The 26,628-nt window shown below is 42.4% G+C and overlaps 1 protein-coding gene across 1 annotated transcript in view; it reads left to right on the top strand.

Annotated features, from left to right (window-relative positions):
• The first annotated feature begins 236 nt into the window (after window positions 1-236).
• Window positions 237-26,628, top strand: part of dhx36 (DEAH (Asp-Glu-Ala-His) box polypeptide 36) — a 53,719-nt gene continuing 27,327 nt past the window's right edge. The window contains exons 1-12 of the mRNA XM_013140721.4: window positions 237-828; window positions 1,327-1,475; window positions 6,171-6,272; window positions 6,371-6,554; window positions 7,997-8,035; window positions 8,482-8,652; window positions 8,771-8,850; window positions 14,674-14,748; window positions 14,949-15,115; window positions 16,231-16,312; window positions 18,780-18,920; window positions 19,445-19,550. Of these exons, the coding sequence (XP_012996175.2) occupies window positions 562-828; window positions 1,327-1,475; window positions 6,171-6,272; window positions 6,371-6,554; window positions 7,997-8,035; window positions 8,482-8,652; window positions 8,771-8,850; window positions 14,674-14,748; window positions 14,949-15,115; window positions 16,231-16,312; window positions 18,780-18,920; window positions 19,445-19,550 (1,563 nt within the window). The 5' untranslated portion in view covers window positions 237-561. The remainder of the gene's footprint in view (window positions 829-1,326; window positions 1,476-6,170; window positions 6,273-6,370; window positions 6,555-7,996; window positions 8,036-8,481; window positions 8,653-8,770; window positions 8,851-14,673; window positions 14,749-14,948; window positions 15,116-16,230; window positions 16,313-18,779; window positions 18,921-19,444; window positions 19,551-26,628) is intronic.

Here is a 26,628-nt window from a genome sequence, read left to right as displayed (position 1 = left end):
GAGATTGATATGTTTGGCTATAATGCATTTATTTCAGTTGACTGATTTCCTTATATGATTTGTAACATGAAATGATCGCATGTTGTATTTATATTTCTGTATAAAGTATACAGTATTTCAACAGCCTTTCAATAGGTCTCACTGATCTTGTAAACAGCAGTGTTCTACAGCGTATTTAGTCCAATCACATCAAAGAAGAACCTGACCAACTCTCTGACCAATCATGAGTTAAAACGTCATCATCCATCGACTTATTCAAAAAATGCTAGCTTCAACTGTATGCGCCCGGATATATATAACAGTTTAGCTGATTATTCTGTTATATTTTCATGTTACATGTGTCAATAATGTTATTTTAATTTGCATTCCATTTCTTACCTGACCCGGATTCTCTGTAAAATATGTATACGGGTTGAGATATACGATTATTCATTTAGCTCATCCACGAAATTGACAAGCCGGCTAACAAGCTTTAGCTATCATTTCTATTCCAGGACATACTGCAGCACGCTAGTCTTCGTTCTTCGGCATTGTGTCGTGCTTGTCATAACTGTAAGCGGTATGAGTTTTGAAGGCTATGATGGCAGAAGAGGAGGCCGAAGAGGAGGTCGAGGATTTGGAAGAGATGGAAGCCGTGAGAGGTGGGACCGTGGAGCTGGGTCAAGTGGCAGTAGACCCCCGCGGAACTCCGAATGGGAGTCGCGGGAAGAACGGGGAGGGCGAGGTGGAGGTCCAAACCGTCCACCTTCGCATCTGAAGGGCCGTGAGATCGGACTGTGGTATGCAAAATGGGGAGGCCTGAAGAGGAAAGAAAATGAAAGAAAATCGGTGAGATCTTATTTACGTCCTTGAAATGTCTGCCCTCACCTGAAAACCCATTGGATTTTAAAGCCAGGGGTCCAACTTCTCCGACCGTCTTGTTCTATAGGGATTTTAAAAACAAGTGAGCAGACAGGTAGCCTAACAGTTTGTCTGTCCAGGAACTGGAAATATGTAAGATTGAATCCCGCAGTGAACAAAGACGAAACTATTTTATTCTGACTCAAAGGGACAGTTGACTCCAATTTCTGTCATGGTGCTTGCTTTCAATGAGAATCCCTCAGTCAACTTACCTAGTAAAGTCAGAAAAAAGGTGTATGACATTGGCACAGTCCTAATGTCATCTGTGTTTGTCTGGTGACAGTGCTGCTTCGATTAGGTTGTTGTCTCCTTAGACATCCATCAAATGTTTTGCTAAGATAGTGGTCACCTGTTTAGAATAAATGTAATTTTACCATCATGTGTCCGGTGTGAATCTAATGGTGTTGTTGTCCTACCTTGCTTTAGCGTGCAGTTGTTCAGATGGATGAGTCCAGGGAGCAGCACATCACTAATCTGTTGAACACAGTCCAGAGAGGCCCGTCAAGGGAAGCCCGTCCCTCCACATCAGACAACTGGCGTTCAGCGTCGTCAGTGCCAGACAGAGGTGGCCACTGGTGAGGCACTCTCAGAAGCGTCCAGCTGCTGCTGGTTTCAATATCCCACTGTTGGATGTCATGTAGGTCCACAGTCCCTTTCCCTGGTCTCCAGGCCCAGCATAAATACAGTGGGGAGAACAAGTATTTGATAACCTGCAAAATCAGCAGTGTTTCCTACTTACAAAGCATGTAGAAGTCTGTACTTTTTATCATAGGTACTCTCTTCAACTGTGAGTGACAGAATCTAAAACCAAAATCCAGAAAATCACATAAGTAATTAATTTGCATTTTATTGCATGACATAAAGTATTTGATACATCAGAAAAGCAGAACTTAATATTTGGTACAGAAACCTTTGTTTGCAATTGCAGAGATCATATGTTTCCTGTAGTTCTTGACCAGGTTTGCACACACTGCAGCAGGGATTTTGGCCCACTCCTCCATACAGACCTTCTCCAGATCCTTCAGGTTTCGGGCCTGTCGCTGGGCAATACAGACTTTCAGATCCCTCCAAAGATTTTCTATTGGGTTCAGGTCTGGAGACTGGCTAGGCCACTCCAGGACCTTGAGATGCCTCTTACGGAGCCACTCCTTAGTTGCCCTGGCTGTGTGTTTCAGAAGACCCAGCCACGACCCATCTTCAATGCTCTTACTGAGGGAAGGAGGTTGTTGGCCAAAGTCTCGCGATACATGGACCTATCCATCCTCCCTCAATACGGTGCAGTCGTCCTGTCCCCTTTGCAGAAAAGCATCCCCAAAAATGATGTTTTCACCTCCATGCTTCACGGTTGGGATGGTATCCTTGGGATTGTACTCATCCTTCTTCTTCCTCCAAACACAGTGAGTGGAGTTTAGACCAAAAAGCTCTATTTTTGTCTCATCAGACCACATGACCTTCTCCCATTCCTCCTCCGGATCATCCAAATTGTCATTGGCAAACTTTAGACGGGCCTGGACATGCGCTGGCTTGAGCAGGGGGACCTTGCGTGCGCTGCAGAATTTGAATCCATGATGGCGTGGTGTGTTACTAATGGTTTTCTTTGAGACTGTGGTCCCAGCTCTCTTCAGGTCATTGACCAGGTCCTGGCGTGTAGTTTTGGGCTGATCCCTCACCTTCCTCATGATCATTGATGCCCCACGAGGTGAGATCTTGCATTGAGCCACAGACCGAGGAAGATTGACCGTCATCTTGAACTTCTTCCATTTTCTAATAATTGCACCAACAGTTGTTGCCTTCTCACCAAGCTGCTTGCCTATTGTCCTGTAGCCCATCCCAGCCTTGTGCAGGTCTACAATTTGATCCCTGATGTCCTTACACAGCTCTCTGGTCTTAACCATTGGGGAGAGGTTGGAGTCTGTTTGATTGAGTGTGTGGACAGGTATCTTTTATACAGGTAACAAGTTCAAACAGGTGCAGTTAATACAGGTAATGAGTGGAGAACAGGAGGGTTTCTTAAAGAAAAACTAACAGGTCTGTGAGAGCCGGAATTCTTACTGGTTGGTAGGTGATCAAATACTTAAGTCATGCAATAAAATGCTAATGAATTATTTAAAAATCATACAATGTGATGGTCTGGATTTTTGTTTTAGATTCCATCTCTCATAGTTGAAGTGTACGTATGATAAAGATTACAGACCTCTACATGCTTTGTAAGTAGGAAATCCTGCAAAATCGGCAGTGTATCAAATAATGTAATCTCCCCACTGTACGTTATCTTCTGGAGTTTTGAAAATGTGATAAGATTAAATGCATAGAAATGGAATTGAAGTCAGTGGTTTGTCAATTATATTCTTTCAGTTTTTTGCCTTTAATCCTAACCAATAGCCTAGTTGAGTTTCAGGTAGGTAATGTGGGGGGGAAACACAGGTTTATGTGGATATATAAGTCAGCTCAAACTGGATGCAGTTCAACTGTACGTTTTACATTACATTTAGAGGTGATCATGTTGCCATTATATTGCGTTTAATCTGCATCATCACATTCTACTGCTGCAGTTAGCCTAGCAGTTAGCCTTGCAGCTAGGAGTGTTCATCCTGGAACAGAAAGGTATGTTTACTCGAATCCTGTATTGTTAACATAGAAAATATATAGGCTATTTTATTCTGCTCCTAAATGAGACGGCTTCCTGCATCTGTCCCATTAGGTGGGGTTTGGTTAAAAGTGGAACATTTTGTTTCAACCAAGTACCGCCCAAATGTCATTCATTTTCCATGCGTGTGCGCCGTCCTAAAAGTGATGGTCAGATCTAGGGCTGCAAAGATTGTTCGATGAAGTTGACTTATTCGATTAGTAAAATCCATTGACCTCCATTTCGGTGGTCAATTAGTGACTTATATGTTGCCTCTATTAGCCTACATATGGTGTGCAACTCTGTCTGAGCACTGCTGGTTTCAGCAAGCCTACACAGTGTCCAAGGACTCACATATTACTGAATGTGTCACTCAATTTAATGTATACATATATATTTTTTACACAGGCTTTACACTATTACTTGTAATTAATATCAGGGATGCATCAATATCTCACACACTCGCAGCTGTTTGTGAATGCAGACTCCGCCCACTTCTTCAGACTCTGGTTGCTGGTCTGAAATAATTTAACTAGCTGATGGATTCAAACAATGTTCTCCCCAAACAACATTGTGTATATCCCCTAATGTATGAGATTGCATTTGTCGATGGTTGTGTTTGTGAATGGTATATTTAAACATGACACTTGTAGAAAGGCTAATTAGCTGATTGGGACAATTGAGCTGTGTAGTAGCCTTGTTTAAGTTCTTTTTTGGTTTAAGGTATTCATTAACTGTTTTACCATAGAACAAATGACCAAATCACAGATGACTAAATCATTGCTAAGAACATTTTTAAATGATCATTGTTTTCAGGCTGGTTGAATTGTTGTGTAATACTGTTATTAGACGAGCACTGGGCATTTACTTTGATCAGCCATAACATTATGACCACCTGCCTAATATTGTGTAGGTCCCCCTTTTGCCAGCAGCAGATCTTTTAATTCCTGTAAGTTGCGAGGTGGTGCCTCCATGGATGGGACCTGTTTGTCCAGCACATCCCACAGATGCTTGATTGGATTGAAATCTGGGGAATTTGCAGGCCAAGTCAACACCTTGAACTTTTTGTTGTGTTCCTCAAACCATTCCTGAACCACGTCTGCTTTGTGGCAGGGATGCATTATCCTGCTGAAAGAGGCCAATGTCATCAGGGAATATTGTTGCCAGGAAATGGACACATGGAACAGTGCTTAGGTAGGTGGTACAAAGTAACATCCACATAAATGGCAGGACCCAAGGTTTCCCAGCAGAACATTGCCCATAGCATCACACTGCCTCCACTGGCTTGCCTTCTTCCCATAGTGCATCCTGGTGCCATGTGTTCTCCAGGTAAGCGACATACACGCACCTGGCCATCCACGTGATGTAAAAGGAAACGTGATTCATCAGACCAGGGCGCCTTCTTCTATTGCTCCGTGGTCCAGTTCTGATGCTTACATGCCCATTGTAGGTGCTTTCAGCAGTGGACAGGGGTCAGCATGGGTTCCCTGACTGGTCTGCAGCTAAACAGCCCCATTTGCAACAAACTGCGATGCACTGTGTGTTCTGACACCTTTCTATTAGTACCAGCATTAATCTTTTCCGCAATTTGAGCTACAGTAGCTCGTCTGTTGGATCGGACCACACAGCCAGCCTTCGCTCCCCATGTGCATCAATGAGCCTTGGCCGCCCATAACCCTGTCACCGGTTCACTGCTTTTCCTTCCTTGGACCACTTTTGACAGGTACTGACCACTGCAGACCAGGAACACCCCGCAAGGGCTGCAGTTTTGGAGATGCTCCTACCCATCACAGTTTGACCCTTGTCAAAGTTGCTCAGATCTTTATGCGTGCCCATTTTTCCTGCTTCTAACACATCACTTTTGAGGACAGAATGTTCCCTTTCTGCCTAATATATCCCACCCACTGACAGGTGCCATGATAACGAGATTATCAGTGTTATTCACTTCACCTGTCAGTGTTCATAATGTTATAGCTGATTGGTGTATATTGTACCAGGGAACAGTGAAACTGTTTTTCTTTACCTTGCTCCTAGAATACTTAACAAATATTAACACAATATGCTACAGTTGCCAAAATTGTACTAAATCAGTCAGTTGACTGATTCATTAGGCCATTTTAAATGTCTGGGATTGTTTTATTTCTGCTCATGAAACATTGTTTATATTTTGGTTCAGTGTAAAAGCATCACCATAGACTGCAAAACATGTTTTCTTTCTTTCAATTATTCAAATAATCAAAGCTTTTTATGCTTAGAAATATTTATTGACAAAATAATGAATATAAGCAGCCTTAGTATTTTTTCAATGTACTTTCATACCTGGATTAATCCCTTAATTGTATGCAACGGCTGAAAGACGTGGCTGTTGCAGACTGCGCTATATAGTCCACCTGGAATGGTGGACCAATGTAGCATTTGATCTACTGAAGTTAGACTTGGTCTTTGTTTCTTGGCTATATACATTGTTTTTTTCCCCAAATACTTCATGGTTTTTCAATGTTTGTTTGAGTTCACAAAACCCAACAGCATGGTCAGCTTCATTGTCATTGCCTGCTGACATACTTGATTGGGAGACAGTATTGCTCAAGGGATGATTAAGTTTGCCTAACTACTGATTGCCCCGGTTACTTATTCCGTGTTTCAGTTACTTTGATGGAGATGAGCCCTCTCCGGATGTCCTGAAGACTGAAACCAAACAAGAGGAGGTGGAGACGCCGGTACAGAACTCTCTGCTCACCTCCCAACGGTAGGCCGACTCCTGGTTTGTGGGGTCGTGGTGGGTAAAATAACTATTTGGATGCTTATCATGCTCACTCTCAATCATCATTCTTTTTTATTTTTAAGTTACTTTCCCAAGGAGGCCCCTAAAGTTGAGCCCCAGGAAGAAAGGACAGAAACGGAGCAAATAGGGAAGGATAAAGATCTGGAGTACTTATTTCAGGAGGTGGTCAGGGAGAATGCACTGGACCAACAGTTAAAGAGGGACCTGGAGAGGAAGAGGGCAGACTCCAAATACCTGGAAATGCTGGTGAGAATTGTGGTTGTAATAAGCAGTAATAAATTGACTGTGTTTGTTGTCGCTAAAGGTTTGGGCGTTGTCGACCGTTTGGCTTCAGCACATATGCACAAGGGCCCTCTAATTTCCGCAGTGTGGAGATCACTGGTGGAATCATTGAGTCTAGATATTAAACATGGAATTCAATAAAATGGTAAACATTTATTTTTAACTGAAAGTCTATTCCTAATTTAGTCCCGTAATATGAATAATGATTGCCACCACATTTTGGCTGGCCTACTCTTAAAGTGCCACAGATCTGTAAGACCACTGTGCAGTATGTGTTGTCCATTATTGTTCAGTGGTTGTGTGACAGTGTCACATGAATCATGCAAATCTTGTTAACCACTGCATATCGTTACATTAGTGAAAAGTGTCTAATGACCCATTGAATCCACAGTAATGGCAGAGTGTAGATTTAAATGTGTGTGTGTGCTGAGGTTCATAGTCCACAAAATATGCTAATTCTCTAATGGGCACAAGAGCACGCTCCCAGTTACCGAGAGCCTGCTCCAGCTGGTCTACCTGCCTAGTAGCGATGTGCTGGTTGACTCTAGCCCAAGCCCCAGTGGGACAATAAAATACTGGTTTGGATGAAAGGTGGATGGGTTGAGGTTGGGTCGAATGTCATTGCTAGGCCTAGCACATTTTTATTTTCAGTAATCTATGAGAACTAGGGAACAAGGCCATAATTTGCCTCTCAAAGTAAGCTTCAGCTCCCAGCCCGTGTCTCTGTTACTCAGTGTGAAACGCTTCAGCTCCCAGCCCGTGTCTCTGTTACTCCGTGTGAAACGCTTCAGCTCCCAGCCCGTGTCTCTGTTACTCCGTGTGAAACGCTTCAGCTCCCAGCCCGTGTATCTGTCACTCAGTGTGAAACGCTTCAGCTCCCAGCCCGTGTCTCTGTTACTCCGTGTGAAACGCTTCAGCTCCCAGCCCGTGTATCTGTCACTCAGTGTGAAACGCTTCAGCTCCCAGCCCGTGTCTCTGTTACTCCGTGTGAAACGCTTCAGCTCCCAGCCCGTGTATCTGTCACTCAGTGTGAAACGCTTCAGCTCCCAGCCAGTGTCTCTGTTACTCAGTGTGAAACGCTTCAGCTCCCAGCCAGTGTCTCTGTTACTCCGTGTGAAACGCTTCAGCTCCCAGCCAGTGTCTCTGTTACTCAGTGTGAAACGCTTCAGCAGATTGTATAGGGCCTTAATTACGCATACAATGTTGAGGTTATCCATCAAACGGCATCATGTTGACATCAGCATCGACAACATCTTTCCGTTGTCGATATACCATGCTATCGTAACATTGCCAAACGCTTGTTGTCCTTACATCACTTAAGTTGGTCAAATGATGTTCTTATTTTACAACATGGATCGAATGCTTATAACAATTCAAGGTCCTTTCTGCATTTATTTTTTGTGCAGAAATTCAGAGAAAAACTTCCCTCCTTTGGCAAGAAAGAGGTAAGTTTTTTTGTTTATTTGTATTTATATATATTTTTTTCTCTCTCCGTCAACTTGGATAATGATATTCTAGGCCGCTCATTTTACATTTAGTTCAGGGACATTTTGTAAAACCTTGCTGTCTAAATTTATTATTAACTTTCTAATATTAACTAAAATAAAATGTAAAATATGTCTGCCTTTTTCTATTTTACTGTGTTTTGAATATTTATTGTTATTATTGTCAAGTTATTTTTTTTAATGTACTTTGAACATTTCAGGACTAATAAGAAAGGTATTATAAATAGATTCAGACATTTAGAAACATTGTGTCTGTTAGTGGTAAAATACAACACTTTTTTTCAAATTTCCTGAAAAGATGGAAATTTCACGATTTGTTGGTTTCATCAAGCAGCGACAGAAAGAGCCTTGCCCTTTACCTCTATTCCCTGTTTCCATTTCAACAGGAGCTGGTGGAGGTGATCCGGTCCAACCAGGTGCTTGTGGTCAGTGGAGAGACGGGCTGTGGTAAAACCACCCAGGTGACCCAGTTTATCTTGGACGACTACATTGACAGGGGCATGGGCTCACTCTGCAGGGTGGTGTGCACTCAGCCACGACGCATCAGTGCCATATCTGTGAGTAACGTTTGTGTGTGTGTGTGTGTGTATAAGGTGTCCCTTTATTCCTGGTACATGTATTGCCCTTTTGATATATGCCTGGTGTGGTCTCTCTGAATGTGCTTGTGGGTTTTAGGTAGCAGAGAGGGTGGCTGCGGAAAGGGCAGAAAGAGTGGGGGATGGAAACTCTTGCGGCTACCAGATCCGCCTGCAGAGGTGAGTTATGTATTTTCAGTTGGATCGTCCCTTTTAAAGGAGAATATAAGAGTTTCAGTAGATGAGCTTGTTTTGGATTCATTTAAACTTCCTTAAACACTTCAACAGGGGAACGCGGTCAAATTGTGTAAATGTGTCGGTTCATAGAGCCCTCCATTTTAATTGCTGGAATGTCTGTCAAGGTGCACTGCTCTTTCACTCAGGGAGAGTGCCGAGCTAGAGCAAGATTTACGTCAGCCGGCCATACAATATAGCTTGGCAGGGATGTAAGAAAAGCTTACATCCACTCAAGCGTGTCACTTAACAATGTCTACGCTGTATATCTCCTTAGATTGGGCTTCAATCGTTTTGAGTTGTGGTGGGGGTGGGGTAATGTAAGTCTAGCTCTCCTTGATTGAAGAGAGCTGAGCGCTTTGACAGACAGTCCAACAATGAGTCAGGGGGATTTATGAACCGAGACACATTTTCGACGTCTTATACAATTTTCCCCTTCAGGAGCATAGAAAATGCAAAGCTGCAGCAGAACAGCAAAATAAGGGGATTGAACTGGAATCCCAACCCGCGGCACTCCTGAAAATACTACAGGGACAACAGTAATGTAGACCTGGCAATACAAACCGGCTGAGGGATCACGGAGGCCGCAAACCGCTCAGTAGCCATCTTGTCCGTAGGCTTAAATACTCTCAAAGTGTCTCTCGGCAGAGATGTGTTGCGCGCGCACACCAAGCTTACATTCTCTGCGCCCTCTTTGATGGCATCATCTGTTTTGCTCTAACTCTGAGGCAAGGGAGGGATGGAGCGATACTGCTAATCCCATCAAGGTTGTGTGTGTGGGTGTAGAGACGGGGAGGGCGGTGGAGGGTGGTGTCCGTGGGTGGTGTTGGATGCAACTCGCTAATGTGCCTTACTGGCAGGATGCTCCACTCGGCCTCCAAAGCAGATTGATTCAAAGAAACATCTTGTCTTTTTTCCTTTGTGGTGTGTGCGCGTGCGTGCGAGGAAAGAGAGCGCTTTATCAATGTGGAATTTTGAATCGCTGTTTTCATCAGAGAGCTAGAGCTACTCCCACAGATGATTGGTTCATTCTGGCGAGGGGGCTCTGAGGGGAAAGGATAGACCTGTTTCTGTCTGTATGTCTTTCTGTGTCACGCCGTTGTTTTACGCCAATACCTTTTTGCATAGTACTGGGGATGTAATGACGTCTCCTCTCGGTGGGGTTGAATAGTTGAGCTGCTGATGTTCCTCCAGCTATTGAGCTTTAAAATGAGACTGATTTAGATTTTGAGGGACACATTCAATTGGCAGATATGTCGAGTCCATAAGGATTATATGTGCTTCTGCCTAGTCTGGATGCCTTTGAGTCTGTTTATTTTGTCTCACCTACATAACCATATACAACTAAACTAAGGGTGTCGACAAGAACATTCTTGATCATTTATAAGGTGACAATTCATTAGCAAACAAAGCTGTATTGCATTTTCTTTTACCAGTGTGTGTACTGCCCAAATGGCTTCCTTTTGTACAAGAATATGTGACAGTGATGAATCCTCATCCATTGTATTGTTATCACCTGTTTTACCATTGCTGTATATTAATTCTACCTGGCAAAGAGAAGAGAAGGAGCGAGACGAACAATATAGTAAAAGCATATGCCTAAACCAGTATTCAAATTGATGAACCATTTTGAGTGTTTTAACTCTATATAGTTTTAAACCACTTCTGTGCATCGCATCACTTTGTGTTGAGGTATACCATAAAAAACAGCCATCAGGTTGGGTGTAATTTTCTTCAGGCTTTCACTATGGAATCATGGTGTTTTTAAGCTTTCCCACAAAATTCCATTGTTGGAATGGTGTGAGTGTATGCATAGCCTTTAAAAATAGGAATGCCACTAGGCCGCTGATTGGGCACTTCTTCACTAGACCACCTCATTCTCATTTCCTTTGGAAGTTGTGGCATTTTCTATGCTCCTCAAGGGGAAGTTGTGGTTTTCTATATATTAGGGCTGCACGATATATTGTTTCAGCATCAGCATTGCGATGTACCCATCCACAATAGTCACATCGCATAACGTGCGATTTAGTAAGGTAAACATACCAGTCTACAATATATATTTTTCTCAAATGGAAAACTAGCATTATATCTGTCTGATATAAGGTAATTCACTTTGATTTATGGGTTATTGGATACACAGTTAATAATAATTATTATTTTATACACTGATTTCGTTGCTGCACATGGTTGACTTGCAGGCTCTGCTTGCGCGTGACGAAATGATGAGCAAGGAACAGGCAAAAATGGCCGAAAAGGAGAATTGCAAAAAGAAATGCATCCCCAATTACATGGCAATATTTCGGCTACAGACAGGATGAGGTTGACCAAAAACTGGTACTTTGTCGAGAGTGCCTTGCAATTGTTGCCACAACACGAGGCAACACGACCAATTTGTTTGATCATTTAAGGTGGCCCTTTAAATCTTTGTGTGACGAGTGCAAAACATCTCAATGCCGTCCAAAACAAAAACCACATACAAGAAAGGTTCCAAACGGCAGAGAAAAATCACAGATTCAATAACATTTCACGTCGCCAAAGACATGGTACCAATTAAAACGGTTACCAAAGAGGGTTTTAAAAACATGATTTATTTCCTTGACAAGCAGAATGTAATGCCATCATGCAACTATTTTTCTCAAGTTGCCATCCCAGAGCTGTATGAAAAATGTAATGCACAAGTTGAAACAGTGCTGTCACAAGTGGAATATTATACAGCAACAACATCTCATCTCATCTTCTCATCTTCATCCTTTATCCGGTATCGGGTCACGGCGGCAGCAGCTCCAGCAGGGGACCCCAAACTTCCCTTTCCCGAGCCACATTTGCCAGCTCTGACTGGGGGATCCCGAGGCGTTCCCAGGCCGGTGTCAAAATAGAATCTCTCTACCTAGTCCTGGGCCTACCCCGAGGTCTCCTCCCAGCTGGACGTGCCTGGAACACCTCCCTAGGGAGACGTCCTGGGGGCATCCTTACCAGATGCCCGAACCATCTCAACTGGCTCCTTTCGATGCAAAGGAGCAGCGGCTCTACTCAGAGTTCCTCACGGATGGCTGAGCTTCTCACCCTATCCCTAAGGGAGAAGCCAGGCACCCTTCTGAGAAAACCCATTTCAGCCACTTGTACTCGCGATCTTATTCTTTCGGTCATGACCCAGACTTCATGACCATAGGTGAGGGTAGGAAAGAAAATTGACTGGTATATCGAGAGCTTTGCCTTCCGGCTCAGCTCTCTTTTCGTCACAACGGTGCGGTAAAATGTAAAACCGCCCCCGCTGTTCCGATTCTCCGGCCAATCTCCCGGTCCATTGTCCCCTCACTCGCGAACAAGACCCCGAGATACTTGAACTCCTTTACTTGGGGTAACGCCTCATTCCCTACCTGGAGGAGGCACTCCATCGATTTCCTGCTGAGAACCATGGCCTCAGATTTAGAGGTGCCAATCCTCATACCAACCGCTTCACACTCTGCTGCAAACCTGTCCAGTGAGTGCTGAAGGTCACAGACAGAGGATGCCATCAGGACCACATCATCCGCAAAAAGCAGCAATGAGATCCCCAGCCCACCGAACTGCAACCCCTCCCCACCCCGACTACACCTCGATATCCTGTCCATAAAAGTTACAAACAGGATTGGTGACAAAGTGCAGCCCTTGCGGAGGCCAAACCCCAACTGGAACGAGTCCGACTTACTACCGAGAACCCGAACACAGCTCTCACTTTGGACGTACAGGGATTGGATATCCCTCAGAAGGGACCTCCTCACCCCATACTCCCACAGCACCTCCCACAGTATCTCCTGGGGGACCCGGTCATACGCCTTCTCCAAATCCACAAAATACATGTAGACTGGATGGGCAAATTCCCAGGCCTCCTCCAGGACCTCCTCCGGGGTTCTCCTCCAGACGTTCCCAATTCATCCGCACTACCAGTTTGGGTTTTCCCGGTCTGTCCAGAGTCTTCCCCTGCCCCCTGACCCAACTCACCACCAGATGGTGATCGGTTGACAGCTCCACCCCTCTCTTTACCCGATTGTCCAAAACATTCGGCCTCCGATGACACGATCACAAAATCAATCATCTCCCTTCGGCCTAGGGTGCTCAGGTTCCACGTACACTTATGAGCATCCTTATGTTCGAACATGGTGTTCGTTATAGATAATCCATGACTAGCACAGAACTCTAACAACAAATGACCACTCGAGTTCAGATCAGGAAGGCTGTTCCTCCCTATCACGCCTCTCCAGGTGTTCTCCACTCATTACCTGTTGAAGTCCCCCAACAGAATTATGGAGCCCCATACAGGACTCCATTCAGGGTCTCCAAGAAGGCCAAGTACTCCGAACTGCTGTTCGGGGCATTTGCACAAACAACAGTCAGAACCACCCCCCCCCCCGTGGTGCCACGTTGCTTTTTCGGGCTCCTTGGCATGCCCGGCCACCAGGCGCTCGCCGGCAAGCCCTCCCTCTGGGTCTGGCTCCAGATGGGGGCCCCGGGCTTCCTCCGGGCAGGGTAACTCCTCCTCTTCCTCGTTGGTGTGCTCTTCCGTAACTGTTTTAATTGGTACCATGTCTTTGGCGACGTGAAATGTTATTGAATCTGTGATTTTTCTCTGTCGTTTGGAACCTTTCTTGCATGGTGATTTTGCTTTGGACGGCATTGAGATGCTTTGCACTCGTCATACGAAGATTTGTGGTGCAGCCTTAAATGATCAAACAAATTGGTCGTTACCCCATGTTGTGGCAACAATTCCAAGGCACTCTCAACAAAGTACCTGTTTTTGGTCAACCTCATCCTGTCTGTAGCCAAAATATTTCCATATAATTGACGATGCATTTCTTTTTGCAACCAAATTCTCCATTTCTGCCTTTTTTGCCTGTTCCTCGCTTATCATTTTGCCACGCACAAGCAGAGCCTGCACGTCAACCACGTGTCAGTGTTTAAAATAATAATAATAATAATTAACTGTGTCCAATAACCCATAAATCAGAGTAAATTACCTTATATCAGAGAGATATAATGCTAGTTTTCCATTTGAGAAAAAAATATATTGTAGACTGATATATGTTTACCTTACTAAATCGCCTGTTCTGCAATGTGCCTGTTGCGGATGCGTACATCGCAATGCTGATGCTGAAACAATATAATGTGCAGCCATACCCTGAGGTACCCCCTCATGTTTATTTTACTACTAAGCCTATGGTGTCATGATTTTTCTTAAGCACCCCCAGTGGTCCTAGTACCCCTAGTTGGGAAACACTGATTTAATTTCTAATCAAACAAGCTTTGGGATATTAACACACATACACACCTGCTGCTTTCCTGCACTTAATCTAATTGTAATATTTTCTCTTAAAATCAACACAACCTACTACTCGTTTTCACATTTCAATGACTCCCAACCAAATGTAATTAGTATGAGCAATTGTTACAGAAGCATTGCATAAGACCATATGTTGCCTTAAGAGTTATGCAAAGCAGGTAGAATCTTATATAAAACCATTCAAGATGTAATGTTTGCCAGCCATTGTGTTGGGGTGGGATGACATAATGTACCACCATTTTTATTTTCAATTTTATGCCAGTGAAGCCTGTGCAAAAGATGTGTGGAGATATTAAAAGAACCTGTAATATTATTTTTTCTCTTTTTCCTGGTCCTGCTTAAGGGGTTTACAGCATATTAGTGTAAGTAAGTCGATAGGCTTTAACAACTTGTATGAATAATATGTTGCATTAAATTATGTATTCCCCCCCAACTTTCCTTCCCCCTTTTAGTCGGTTACCACGGAAACAGGGATCGGTGCTGTATTGTACAACGGGCATTATACTACAGTGGCTTCGTTCCTCCCCGTGAGTGTCCCAGTCTTTATCTTCTTCAAATCCAATCCTTATTCAATTTAAGTGCTTTTCACATATCTCAATGTATCTGCTATACAGAAGATCAATTCAAACTTGAAAAGAATATGGAAGTTTCAACATTTCAACAGGGAATGTCGCCTTCTCCCATTAGCGGCTGATTCCTTTTTGTGTGTTACTTACCCCTCTGTTAGTCTGCTGTCAACCATCAGCCACTTGGTTTTAGATGAGATCCATGAGAGGAACTTGCACTCTGACGTCCTGCTCATCATTGTCAAGGACCTGCTCCGAGTCCGACACGACCTCAAGGTCATCCTCATGAGTGCCACTCTAAATGCTGAGAAGTTCTCCAGATACTTTGGTAAGGATTGAGACAATAAAATAAAATAGTATCAAACATTTAATAGTTGGTGTGCTTTCATATACAGTGGAACCATAGATTATAGCATAGAGCCCATATACCTCAGTATGGAGCAATTTGTCAGCATTTGCATCTGGGAGCTATTCTAAACCATCAACAATAAATGCACATGAGTTGGAGCAGAATACAACGTGTTTATGCTTAGCATATTGTTCTATTAATACAATTTCAGAGAACTTAACAAAAAAGTGAGAACATTTCATATTCTAATTTATATTTCCCTATGATAATCACAAAATGTATCTCATATAAGTATTACATTATTTAAAACTATTACATGGATACGTTTATTAAATAAATACGATTATTTCACAGACATTGATTCACAAAGCTATGGGGCTTTAACATATCCAATTTTACATTGTTATTTTTGGTATAATTTCTGTTTGATTACAGTTGTTGATTCCACTGATGTTTTAAGGAACACTGTTAAATTAGCTCATAATCATTGCCTTTTTAATGCTTGACTAGAGAAATGTATCTAGCGTAGCCTGCTAATGACTAACCTAATAGTAGCTGTACAAGTAGTATGTAAGCACTAGCTTTTATTGGCCTTAACTTTCTAAAATAAACAGGCTGTTGGTAACTTGTGATTGGTAGCCAGGTTTAATTTCAAGTGTCTGACAGCCAATATTGAACGTCCGATTGATCTGTAATGCAAACGATACAGTTAGATCACTAATGTTATTTCAGTCACATGAATGGTTAAAAGGACAATGTTGCTCATCACATTATTAGCTTACAATGTTATCTGAGACAGATCAGTTTTCCAGTTATTGCAGCTAGCTTTCTTGCTACATGAACTAAATGCTGGTTATCTATAAAATTATTGTTGCATGAAGAGTATTCCGAGTCTCTGTTGTATGTTGTTTTTCGTGTAGAAATTTGCTGCGGCACAAAGTACCAATGTGTTTTAAGTTGCTCAAGTCAGGTGGTAGACTGAGTGCAAATACAAAAAATTATTATCGTCTCCTACTTTATATCTCGGTTGGTTCAGGAGATTCGTCCATTCACCCCCTCCTGCCCTCTCTCCCTTTTTTCATGTTGCTCTCCAGATAACTGTCCTATGATCCACATCCCGGGGATGACCTTCCCTGTGCAGGAGTTTCTATTGGAGGATGTGGTGGAGATGCTCAGGTGAGATCCCGCTTAAAACAAAAAATCATTCATGGGCCTCAAGCTTAAATGAATAGAGATTACAATCACTTAATCTCCTGACCATGAACTGTAGGGGTGTTTTTACACTACAATAGCTTTATTTGAGACTATACCAGATATGCATCGAGGATACAGTAGTTTTGGGGTCACTTTTGAAATGTCCTTGTTTTCAAATGATAAGCGCCCCCATTAAAATACAAATAAATTAATGAGAAATTCAGTGTAGACATTGTAGTTGGATTATTTTTTATGGAATGTCTATGTAGGCGTACATAGGCCCATTATCAGAAAACATCAGTCCTGTGTTCCAATGGCACATTCTTGGTTAATTTAAGTTTATAGTTTTAAAAGGCTAATTGATCATTACAAAGCCCTTTTGCAATTATTTTAGCACTGCTAAAAAGTGTTTTAAAGAAGGAATAAAACTGGCCTTTTATTCCTATCTGGAGCATCAGCAATTGTAGGTTTGATTTCAAACTCAAAATGTCCAGAAACACGGAACCTTCTTCTGAAACACGTCCGAAAGCCATTCCATGCGAAACTGAAGATCTCATACAACGCTGTGTGCTACTTCCTTCACAGAGCAGCGCAAACTAGCTCTTACCAGAATAGAAAGAGGAGTGGGAGGCCCTGATGCACAACTGAGCAAGCGGACAAATACATTAGACGTAGAGCAATGTGTTAGTTACCAGGTGAACAACATTATCAGTGTGTTTATACACCTCGTCAGAGCTGTTGCATCTTAAGGTTCTGAAATAAAACAGTTTACAGTTATACTGCGACTGTTTCTGTTGGATCTTCAAAGTATGCATCCGTGCAGGATAGACAAACACATTTGCTGGCTTAACAACGTAGTTACGTTATAGTAAGCCTTAACTGAAACTGTATGCGGTTATATTGGGACTGTTTCTGCATGGAATAGTTAATCTTCAGTCTCACTAGCAATAGCTCAATTATTCTGATTATTCCTAGGAAGTTGGTAGATATTATTAAGCCTATTACTGGCAATTCAGTTCATAGACGCTGTGGTGGAGGTAAACTTAATAAGAAACGTTAGTCAATTTAACACAATCCTCAATGGAGTCTAGCGACTGCTGAAACGTGTAATGCCTTGCGTAATGGTTGAAAACAGTGCCTCACATGTGGAAGACCTAAGTTCAAATCTATTGAGAGCAACGGCATTTATTATTTCTGGTAGATTCCACGATTCTCTAGTTTTTTCACTTGATGAAAAGGTTAGTTATTGTCACCTTTATTGATAGTTATTGTATCAATGTCATTCACAAATGAAAGAAAAAAGTATGTTTTGCCATTAAAGAAAAAAACTTGCTAGCAATTGCCCAAATCTTACAACTGTTCTAGTAAGTTTGTAGATACCGGTAAGGGTTATTACTGGCTATTACGCTGTTAAATTGTCGAGTGGCAAACGCAGTACATAGCCGCTATTTGTGGTGGAGGTAAACGTTAGTCAGTTGAACTGTATCAATGTTGTTCACAAATGGCCAATTAACTATTAAAACGGCCAGTGGCAAAAAATAATTTGTTCAGGATAGCGACAACACGCTATGCTGACACCTACCAAATGTACAGCTCCGTGGTGTAGTGGTTAACGATACAGCCTTTCACATGGGCGACCCGGGTTCGAATCTCAAGATGGCACCGCTTTCTGTTGTGGGGCGGCTGAGCTAGGATTGCCTTGTTTCTTGTTTTAGTTTTTTTTCTGATTCTGTTTATATATGGTGCATGACATCACTTCATACATCACCGCAAGAAAATTGTCTTTAGGCCTGAGTAGCCTTAGGGAGTATGTCAGTAAAGTGTACCACGTAACCTCAGGATAGCAGCAAGTGACAGTTAACCTTTTCACCTGTTTATATGATGATAAAATGTATCCCTGGCACCAATTTGGCCACAAGTTTTGTTAATCTAGATAAAACCATTGTATTGTTAAAACCCTTGCAACCCTAGGAACAGTAAGGCATTCCTGATAACAACCTTGCTTAAAATAATATAAACTGTGTGCATGGCTACGTTAGTTAGGGTTTAAGTGTCAGCTACATTTCTTAGGTTGTTGAATTGAAGATTCCAACTGAAATCTCGATTGCAATTCCATTCTGAGGATGGATTCCATTCCAAGGATGGTTTTCTACTTCAATTCCAGTTTGATGTATATATAGTCTTAATTACATTCCTCTTTAAAATAAAGATCAATCTGACTACACTCCAATTTTATTAAAATGTTATTTACAAAACACTGCAGTTCCAAGTAAATGAATTTAAGGAGAATTAGGAGAATACATTTTTCCAATTTTGGTTGAATTTGAACTCGGAACCAGAATGGTTTGTAGGTAGTTTCCCTGTTACATATTGGGCTTAACCATGTGTGTCAGGTAGTTATTGGATTGAAGTTTGCTTGTGGGTCTCTGTGTGTGCGCATGTGTGTCAGGTACCGTCCCCAGAAGCAAGAACGGAGACCCAGGTGGAAGAGGGGTTTCATGCAGGCTCAAAATTCCCGACCAGAGAAAGAGCAGAAAGAGGCAGAGTACAAAGAGAGCTGGCCCTGTTACGCCCGCACACTCCGAGATAGGTAAGTTACTGTTGCTTCTGGTCAGGGGTCTGAGTGGGCAATCAGTTTTTCCAAAGGTCTTACGGATTCTAAACACTGGATAGGACAAACTACATGGAAGTACTATGAATACATTGGGCAAGTCATTGACTTCAATTGGGGAATGCTTTTGCATTCATTTGTAGTACATACATTTAATATCGATGGGCAGAATCCACATGACTTAAAACTGGGCCCTGGGGATTAAGGAGAGATTGATTACTATTTCCCAACAGTGTCTGCCTGACTTATCATGCTTTTAGTTTATTATTAGGCATCTGTTTAATTAATCTGACAGCATAATACAATGGTTGCTGAGAGAATTGTCAAAGCTGTCTGACAGATGAAAAAGAAAATAATTTTCAGTTGCGCGTCATTGCCATACTCCACAACATAGCATTACTGTCACGTTTCTTGATTGACTAGTCTGCATCACCGTCTCCTCAGGACTGTATCCGCTGTCTGTGACTGGTGACTCTGGTTGCCTGTCTGATTGTAATTGGCAGGTACTCTGACAGCACCATTGAAGTGTTGGAGATGATGGACGACGACGATAAGATTGACCTGGAACTCGTAGTCCAGCTCATCAGGCACATCGTACTCAGCGAGGAAGTGAGTTTTTGCTTTGCAATCCTACCATACTGTTCTTTTGGTGTTTCAAGGTTTATTTGTCAAATGCCCCGAACAACACAGTGTCATCCTGCACAATGAAGTACTTGTGACATGGCACCCGACCACTACATAGTGAGGCTTAAGAGTATATAAGCACAAATATAGCTTGTCCGAAAATTATAATATATTAAAGCAATTATATATAATATATATACAATACACTGTACACTAGCAGCAGTTTAAAAAGAGTACTGTTAACTAGCAGCAATCTGGGTAGTATTGAACATTTAGATATGGCAAGTATGGCAGTAATATACATAAGTGTGAACTAGCTGCAATTGGTAGTTATGTATTATAGATTCATATGAGTGCAAAAGCTTATGAATGGTGGCATAGCTCACTACAGCCATGTAGTGTGAATTTAGGAAAAAAAATTACATACAGCAGTAAATATATCAAGAGGAGAAAGTAATAATATACAGTGGGGAGAACAAGTATTTGATACACTGCCGATTTTGCAGGTTTTCCTACTTACAAAGCATGTTAGAAGTCTGTCATTTTTATCATAGGTACTCTTCAACTGTGAGAGACGGAATCTAAAACAAAAATCCAGACAATCACATTGTATGATTTTTAAATAATTAATTTGCATTTTATTGCATGACATAAGTATCTGATCACCTACCAACCAGTAAGAATTCCGGCTCTCACAGACCTGTTAGTTTTTCTTTAAGAAGCCCTCCTGTTCTCCACTCATTACCTGTATTATCTGCACCTGTTTGAACTCGTTACCTGTATAAAAGACACCTGTCTACACACTCAATCAAACAGCCTCCAACCTCTCCCCAATGGCCAAGACCAGAGAGCTGTGTAAGGACACAGGGATAAAATTGTAGACCTGCACAAGGCTGGGATGGGCTACAGGACAATAGGCAAGCAGCTTGGTGAGAAAGCAACAACTGTTGGTGCAATTATTAGAAAATGGAAGAAGTTCAAGATGACGGTCAATCTCCCTCGGTCTGGGGCTCCATGCAAGATCTTACCTCGTGGGGCATCAGTGATCATGAGGAAGGTGAAGGATCAGCCCAGAACTACATGGCAGGACCTGGTCAATGACCTGAAGAGTGCTGGGACCACAGGATGGATGGGGCCATGTATCATGAGAACTTGGCCAACAACCTCCTTCCCTCAGTAAGAGCATTGAAGATGGGTCGTGGCTGCGTCTTCCAGCATGACAACGACCCGAAACACACAGCCAGAACAACTAAGGAGTGGCTGCGTAAGAAGTGTGATGGTAATTCCATCGATCGACACTCTTAAAGGAGTAAGAAATAGAGACAAAATTCTCTAGGCACCATTTTAATATAACTTGCAAATAAGAGAGACGCGTCAACCGCTTACCAACATAATCGTCTGAGGAGTCTCTAACTCAATATAGCTCATTCAAGAGTATATATCACATACAAAAAGGGGTGTGGTAAGTTGTTAGCCATCTGTCTTGTGTCACATAGGTTTTACCCAAAGGCGGGCTGTCCCCCCACTTTATCCTTTCTGCCATAATGTTCACTGTTGAGTTTACCTAAAGGGGCATGCTATCCTCCCCCAAATGGGTAACCTTTTCAACTGTAGGAGAAGAATCACAGCATCTGGACAAACAACATGATAGGCAGATTTACGATTAACCCTGTGTTCTACTGGTGCCGGTCAAGGATGCCCCCCTAGGACAAATACCAGAACCCCTCTCTCACGCCCCTCTACCTGTTTAAACATGGGTACTCAGTACTTTAACTAGTAACTCATTCATACATGCATAGGACCAAGAATACATCAGTTCAAGAATTTCCACAACAGAAGCATCTCAAGGTCCTGGAGTGGCCTAGCCAGTCTCCAGACCTGAACCCAATAGAAAATCTTTGGAGGGATCTGAAAGTCCATATTCCCCGGTGACAGCCCCGAAACCTGAAGGATCTGGAGAAGGTCTGTATGGAGGAGTGGGCCGAAATCCTTGCTGCCGTGTGTGCAAACCTGGTCAAGAACTACAGGCGACGTATTATGATCTCTAATTGGTTTCTGTTCCTAATATTAAGTTCTGCTTTTTTGATGTATCAAATACTTATGTCATGCATTAAAATGCAAATGAATTACTTAAAAATCATACAATATGATTTTCTAGATTTTTGTTTTAGATTCCGTCACTCACAGTTGAGTACCTATGATAAAAATTACAGACTTTTACATGCTTTGTAAGTGGGAAAACCTGAAAAATCGGCAGTGTATCAAATATTTGTTCTCCCCAATGTACATGACACTGTACATAGCAGCAGTTTAAAACGGTTACTGTAAGCTAGCAGCAATATTGGTTGTAGTATTAAATATTGTATATATGGCAAGTATGGCAGTAATATACAAATTATTTAAACTAGCATACATTTTGAAAGAGTAGGATGGGGAGTATAAACAGTATGGTAGAAGCATTGAGTATTACCTTTTAATGTGACCTATAACATGAACAATTCAATTGAAAAAAAAACTGAAATCTTTGAGGGGGGAAAAATTTAAAACTCACAATAACCTAGTTGCTTAAGTGTGCACACCCTTAAACTAATACTTTGTTGATGCACCTTTTGATTTTATTATAGCACTCAGTCTTTTTAGCATGGCACATCTTGACGTGGCAATTACTTGCTCACTCTTCTTTGCAAAAGTGTTCCAAATCGGTCAGATTGCAAGGACATCTCCTGTGCACAGCCCTCTTCAGATCACCCCACAGATGTTCAATTGGATTCAATTCTGGGCTCTGGTTGGGCCATTCCAAAACATTAATATTCATCTGGTGAAGCCATGCTTTTGTGAATTTGTGTGCTTTGGGTTGTTGTCGTGTGGAAAGGTGAACTTCATCTTTGGCTTTCTAATGGATACCTGAATGTTTTGTGCCAAAAATGCCCGGTATTTGGAACTGTTCATAATTCCCTCCATCCTGACTAAGGCCCCGGTTCCAGCTGAAGAAAAACAGCCCCAAAGCATGATGCTGCCACCATCATGCTTCACTGTGGGAATGGTGTCCTTTGTGTGATGTGCAGTGTTGTTTTTACGCCAAACATACCTTTTGGAATTATGGCCAAAAAGTTCAACCTTGTTTTCTTCAGACCATAACACATTTTCCCACGTGCTTTTGGGAGACTTGATGTTTGTTTTTGCAAACTTCGGCTAGGCTTGGATGTTTTTCTTTGTAAGAAAAGGCTTCCGTCTTGCCACCCTACCCCATAGCCCATTCATATGAAGAATACAGGAGATTGTTGTCACATGTAGCACAAAGCCAGTACTTGCCAGAAATTCCTGCAGCTCCTTTAATGTTGCTGTAGGCCTCTTGGAAGCCTCACTGACCAGTTGTCTTCTCGTATTTTTATAAATTTTGGAGGGACGTCCAGTTCTTGGCAATGTCTCTGTTGTGCCAGATTTTCTCCACTTGATGTTGACTGTCTTCACTGTGTTCGATGGTATATCTAATGCTTTGGAAATTATTTTGTACCCTTCTCCTGACTGATATCTTTCAACAATGAGATTCCTCTGATGCTTTGGAAGCTCTCTGCGGACCATGGCTTTTGCTCTGAGATGCAACTAAGAACGATATTTGTGATTTGTCACTTTAAATAATGGCAGGTATGTAATGTCTTCTATTTAAAATTAGTTTGAATCTGATTGGTTAATTCTGAACACAGCCACATCCCCAGTTATAAGAGGGTTTTTATTTTTTATTTTTCCTGCTCAAAGTTTGTTTTTCAATTGAATTGTTCACATTATAAGTGGAAAAAGTTCTGACATGATTGATCTTTTCTTATTCTTTTACATCACAAAAACCTGGCATTTTAACAGGGTGTGTAGACCTTTTTTTTTTTTTAAATATCCATTGTAGATACATTTGTGTATAATATGCTTGGTACATGCAAAGGAATATTCTAATGCCCATCAGAGCATCTGGAATGTTTGTGTGTGATCAGTATGGTCATGAATCAGTGTTACTGGTTGTGGAGCTTTATGGCCTGAACTGTTTTTGAGTCTGGAAGAGCGTGTTCCGATGTTCCTGCAGCGTCTACCGGATGGCAGCGGTGCAAATAGACCATAGCCTGCGTGGCTGTGATCTTTGATGTTCCGTGCTTTACCCAGGCGTTGTGTATGGTAGATGCCTTGCACGAAGGGGAAATTGCAGCAGATGATGCGCTCAGCAGACTTTACCACCCTCTGGACGGACTTGCTTTCAATGTACACCTGTAGTGTTGGTGAGAGTTTTTGAAGACATCACAAATTTCTTGAGTCTCCTCAGGAAGTCATTTTTGGGCAGTTTTCACTGCCAAGTTTGGTTGTTTGGACTAAGTGAGGAAATTCTTGATGAAAACACAAGGACTTAAAGTTGGAGACTCTCCACTTCAGCTCCATCAATGTGTATGGGGGCATGACCCCCCTTTAGCTTCCTAAAGTCATGATTATCTCTTTAGTCTTACAGATGTTAAGAGAGAGGTTGTTTTACTGGCACCATATTGCCAGGTTTCTTACCTCCTCTCTGTAAGCGTTCTCATCGTTGTTGGAGATGAGACCCAGGTGGATGGTAGTGTCGTTCTCAAATTTGAGGATGATTTTGGAGCTGTGTGTGGCTACGCAGTCATGCATGAACAGTAAGTACCGGATGGGACTGAGTATGCAGCCCTGTGGGGCTCCAGTGCTCAGGGTCAATGTAGAGGAGGTGAGGTTGCCCATTCACACCACCTGGGGTCTGCCCGGCAGGAAGTCCAGGATCCAATTGCAGAGGGAGGTGTTAAGTCCCAGGGTCCTGAACTTAGGAACAAGCTTGGATGGTACAGTAGTGTTGAATGCAGAGCTATTTTCCACAAACCGCATCCTCACATGTGTTGCCTTTTTACAGGTGGGAGAGGATAATGTGTCGTCAAGCCGATGGCATCATCCGTAGATCTGTTGCGGCGGTATACAAATTGAAAGGGGTCCAAGGTGTCAGGAAGGGTGGAGCAGATGTGACTTCGGACCAGCTGCTCAAAGCACTTCATGATGATTGTCCTTCAGACAGGTGATGGAAGGTTTCTTCGGTACAGAGACGATGATGGTCTGTTTGAAGCAGGAGGGGACTGTAGACAGAGACAGGGAGAGGTTGAATATGGAGGTGAAAACCTCCGCTAGTTGGTCAGCGCACCCCCTGAGGACACGGCCTTGAATGCCATCTGGTCCTAGTCACTTCCGAGGGTTCACATTTTTTAAAACTCTCCTCGCGTCAGCCGTGGTTGGGGAAGGAGTGTAGTTGTCTTGGTCCCCAGCAAGCCTCACTGATGGAATGTGCATAGGAGTTGAGCTTGTCAGGGAGTGAGGCGGTGGGACGAGCATCATTGCTATTTCTTCTTTTATTTTCTGTGATGTGTCACAGTCCTTCCCACGTGTCTGGAGTCAACGCTGTGGTAATTAGACTCCAACTAATCCATCCCTGATAGCCTTCCGTAGGTCATATCTGGAGCTCCTCAAGGCCTCCAGGTCCCCAGAGCTATAGGCGGAGGACCATGCTCTGAGCTTGACATGGACATTACCATTAGCCCAGGGCTTTTGGTTGGGAAAACCCTTGACATTGACGCTCGGAATGACATCTTTGTTGCATTTGGAGATATATGCTGAGACAGTCTGTGTATTCATCAATGTTCCCATCGCCTGTATCACAGAACACCTGCCAGTCCGTTGTTTCAAAGCAGTCCTATAGGGTAGTAATGGATCCTTCCATGTTGAACTGTATTTTTTCCTGTTTTAGGCGTTGTCTATAGGATAGGAGGAGCGAAATTGAGGTGTGGTCTGCCTTACCATATGTAGGGCTGGGGAGGGGTTTGTAAACATTCTGGATTTGTGAATAGCAATGTCAAGAGTCTCATCACCCTGGGTAGGAAAGTTAATGTGCTGGTGGTATTTTTGGTTGAACTTTTCTCATCTGCTCTATTTAAATCGCTAACAACAATAGCATTTGCCTCAGGGTGTGCATCTTCTAGTCCATCTATTACTCCATATAGAACTTCCAGTGCACACATTTTATCCGCCTGCAGGGGTTTATAGACTGTTGTCATAATAGCTGCGCTGAATTCCCTCGGAAGGTAGAATCTTTACAGACCGTAGCTCCAGGGCTGGTGAACAATATGTAGATAGCACTGCAACATCCTTTTCCCAGCAATAGCTAACTGTAATGCAGACCCCTCTTCCCTTACTTTTACCTGACTCTGACGTTCTGTACTGCTGGTAGATAGAAAAGCCTGCAGGGGTGATGCACAAGTCTGGTACCGTAGGATACATATGTATAGGCTGAACCTATCCCAGAAAAATATATTTTTATCTTTTGAGACTATATCATCAGCCGTGTTGAAAAACATTTTGAGTTGAACAAGTTCTTTGTGTTGAAGTCCTTTATGTTACTTTCCATATACTCATAATTGTACTTGGAATAAAATAGTTTAGTCTTTATTACATAGTGCAGTCGTGGCATGAAGTAATTTTGCCTTTGCACTTTCATTGCCAGTGTATTTCTTTGGCTGGCCGTTTACCAAAAGCAAAACATGAGTTGTTTACTTAAAACGTGTGTATTCGACAAAGGAATCTTATTATGGCGTAGACAATATTATTGTCACCTTGGAGTAGATACAGATTTTTCTACACTTGTGGTAAGTCATTCTCCTATTTTGTGTCACTGTATGTACCAAAATGAGAGGGGTTGCAAAGAAAGAAAATCATGGAATTGTCTGATGAGGTCAGATCCAACATTTTAGCCTAGCATGGACAATCTTAAGGATACAAGTCCATCCCCTAAGAACTTAATCTCCAGCTTACATCAAGAAGTCTAAAGCTCATGCCACTGTTTCCAACCTTCCTGGATGTGGCTGCAAGAGAAAACACGATGGATGATCAATTGCTGATTAAGGAAGAAATAAACTAGCCTTCTTTTGACTAGTTGAGTATTTGGAGCATCAGCAATTGTGGTTGCAATTACAGGCTTGTATGGCCAGAAACAAAGAACGTTCTTCTGAAAGTCGTCATTCTGTTCTTG

This window comes from Esox lucius, chromosome 1 (genome assembly GCF_011004845.1).
Source record: "Esox lucius isolate fEsoLuc1 chromosome 1, fEsoLuc1.pri, whole genome shotgun sequence".
In the NCBI taxonomy this organism is placed as follows: domain Eukaryota; kingdom Metazoa; phylum Chordata; class Actinopteri; order Esociformes; family Esocidae; genus Esox; species Esox lucius.
The sequence above is the reverse complement of the archived record's forward strand: the minus strand, read 5'-3'. Positions and strand labels throughout refer to the sequence as shown.